This window comes from Guillardia theta, assembly GCF_000315625.1.
Source record: "Guillardia theta CCMP2712 unplaced genomic scaffold GUITHscaffold_649, whole genome shotgun sequence".
In the NCBI taxonomy this organism is placed as follows: domain Eukaryota; class Cryptophyceae; order Pyrenomonadales; family Geminigeraceae; genus Guillardia; species Guillardia theta.
The window spans coordinates 1-2,789 of record NW_005434081.1 but is presented as its reverse complement, the minus strand read 5'-3'; the positions used below and the strand labels follow the sequence as shown (position 1 = coordinate 2,789).

Sequence of the window (2,789 nt, the reverse complement as noted above, 5' to 3'; positions counted from 1 at the left end):
CCTCTCCTCTCCTCTCCTCTCCTCTCCTCTCCTCTCCTCTCCCCTCCCCTCCCCTCCCCTCCCCTCCCCTCCCCTCCTCTCCCCATCCCTCTCGTCTCATCTTGTCTTTTCTCCTTTCATTCTTCATGCCATCTATCCCTAAACATCACCATACTTCTTCAACTTGGCGCTCAGTATCTTCCTACCCTCCTCTGCTTTTCGCTCTTCGTTTCGTGATCGTTTCCCCTTCCCTCCTCCTTTTGTCTCCTCCCCTCGTCCTCTCCCTCGCTCCTTCGCTCGCTCGCTCCTCTCTCCCTCGCTCCCTCCCTCTTTCTCTCCCTCTCCCTCGCTCCCTCCCTCTTTCTCTCCCTCTCCCTCGCTCCCTCCCTCTTTCTCTCCCTCTCCCCTTCTTCTCAGCTCATTCCCTCAGCCAGGCGATGTCAAGTTCAAGGCTGCGATGAAGGATTATTTCGATCGTTGCACTTCTCTCTCCAAGTCGCTGCTCAGAGCCTTCGCTGTGTGTCTGGGGCAGCAGGAGCAGCACTTCGACAAGGCATCCCCCCCCTCCCCCCTCCTCCTCCAGTCTCAATCGCTTGCAGATGCTGGGAGAGCACACGAGCTACCTGCGCTTGAACTTCTATCCCCCATGTCCGCGTCCAGGTGCTGCCGCCTGTCCTGTCCTGTCCTGTCCTGTCCTGTCCTGTCCTGTCCTGTCCTGTCCTGTCCTGTCCTGTCCTGTCCTGTCCTGTCCTGTCCTGTCCTGTCCTGTCCTCTTTTCTGATTTTCCTTCCAGTGGATGCAGACTTTCCCCTTCGGTCCCCCAAGGAAGACGAAGGCTTCTTGGCCATCAATCGCCACACCGACGCCGGGCTGCTAACGGTGACAAGGAGACGAGGGGCAAAGAGACGAGACGAGATGTAGCTCCTCGTATCTCTCTCAGGGAGAGATACGAGGAGGAGGGGGAGGGGGAGGGGGAGGGGGAGGGGGAGGAGGAGGAGGGAGGGGGAGGGGGAGGGGGAGGGGGTGGTAACAACACGTGATGCTGATGTATGCAGATCTTAAGGCAACAGTACGACCAACCACACTCACTGCAGGTCAGCGTTCCCGTTCCCTTCTCTCTCTCCCCTCTCTTTCCTGACCTTGCTTCTCGCCCCTCATTCTCTTTTCTCCTCTTCTCAACATTCCCCTTTCCTCTCCCTACTTGAATCTCCATATTTCTTTTGTTGGCTGGCCGTCTCTTGTCTCGTGTAATGTCTTGACTTGACCAGTTGGCATATGATATCATGTCTGAAGCTTGTCTTATCTTGTGTTGCTGCCTTGCATTGTGTAGTGTGAATATGAGTGTCAGTAACAGTGTTAGTGTAGTGTGAGAGTGACTTTAGGTGTAAGTGTCAGTGTCAGTGTAAGTGTAGGTGTAATCCGTGTTAATGTTTCTTCGCTTCTCATATTGGTTTCAGGTCTTCTACACGAAAGATTCCGATAAGGACCACGAGACGAGGGAGGGCAAGGTACTCCCACCAAATGTCCTACCTTTCTCTCGGATTTTTCTACCATTCTCCTGTCATCCTCTCCAATTGGATCCTTGTGCTCTTCTCTGATCATCTCTTGCTCGTTATCCAGTGGGTCGTCGTTCATCCTACCCCTGGTGACCCTCCGCCCCCCCTCCTCCCTCCTCCCTCCTCTGCTGCCGCCGCTGCCTCCCATGCTCTCCTCGTCCTTCAGACCACGACCTTGGCGTTGAACCCGAAGACGCACTTGAGAGAGCTGTCGACCTGCAAGTCGCCGCGTGACCCAAGCGAACGAGGCAGTTGGCAGGAGCTGGAGAGAGAGCACAGGATGGAATCGAGGAGAGCAGCAGGGGAGCAGGTCACCTTCATAGACCCAAAGAGCATCACGTTAGGAATGACGCCTCTAAGCGCTCCTGACGCTGTCACCGACTGCCCCTTTTCTCAGAGTTCCTCAAGCTGACATAAAGCTTACCTGAGAGCTGCTGTCCATCCTCATGTTCACTTTACTGGCGTTCCAACGCTGCTGAAGAGCTTCACGCCGTCACTTCATCCTCCTCTCCCCTCCTCTCCTCTCCTCTCCTCTCCTCTCCTCTCCTCTCCTCTCCTCTCCTCTCCTCTCCTCTCCTCTCCTCTCCTCTCCTCTCCTCTCCTCCCTCTCATTTCCCGTACTCTGCTCTGCTCTCCTCGTCCTCCTTGTTTCCTGCATCCCTCTTCGCTCAACCCCCGCCCCTGCTCTGATTGCCTCCCCCGTTGTCCTCGACTTCTCACCTACAACTACTGAGTTCCCGCTCTTCAAAGAGCTGCCACTGCACGCAAGTCCAGCATGCGCTCTGCCGCCCCGTCAGGCTCACGCGCTTCCTCCCGCGCAGACCTCAAGCTGCTTGTGATCCTCTGCTCGATCCCGATCTCCGCCTTCCCTCCCCCTGCCTGCAGCAATGCTGGCATCAGGCCTACGAGAGTAGTAGGAGTAGTAGGAGTGGAAGTAGGAGTAGTAGGAGTAGGAGAAGTAGTAAGAGTAGTAGCAGAGGAGGAATAGGAATAGGAATAAGAGTAGAGGTAGTTGGAGCAGAGACGTTGCCGAATGCGGTCAGGTTGTAGGAGGGGCCAATGAACTTGGCGAGGAGAGTCGGCTCTCGCACGTATCCTGACGGCTCGTCACGTGCTGGAGAAACCGAGAGAGTCTCACCCGTGTCCGCGTCAAAGTCGGTGGAGATGCCTGGGGAGACCTAAGAGTTGAGCAAGAAGAGGAGGAGGGAGAAAAGGGGGAGGGGGGGGAAAGGAAGGGGACGAAGGAGGAAGAGG

The 2,789-nt window shown here is 56.1% G+C and overlaps 1 protein-coding gene across 1 annotated transcript; it reads right to left on the bottom strand.

The window, feature by feature from the left end:
• Positions 1 to 1,697: 1,697 nt before the first annotated feature.
• GUITHDRAFT_149675 (hypothetical protein) lies at positions 1,698 to 2,713 on the bottom strand (the record flags this gene model as incomplete). Its single annotated transcript, XM_005817706.1, has 7 exons — positions 1,698 to 1,751; positions 1,851 to 1,916; positions 1,960 to 2,018; positions 2,256 to 2,317; positions 2,359 to 2,414; positions 2,561 to 2,631; positions 2,674 to 2,713. Coding segments are annotated over 7 exons (408 nt in total), but the record flags the coding sequence as incomplete, so codon positions are not given.
• Between the last annotated feature and the right edge of the window lie 76 nt (positions 2,714 to 2,789).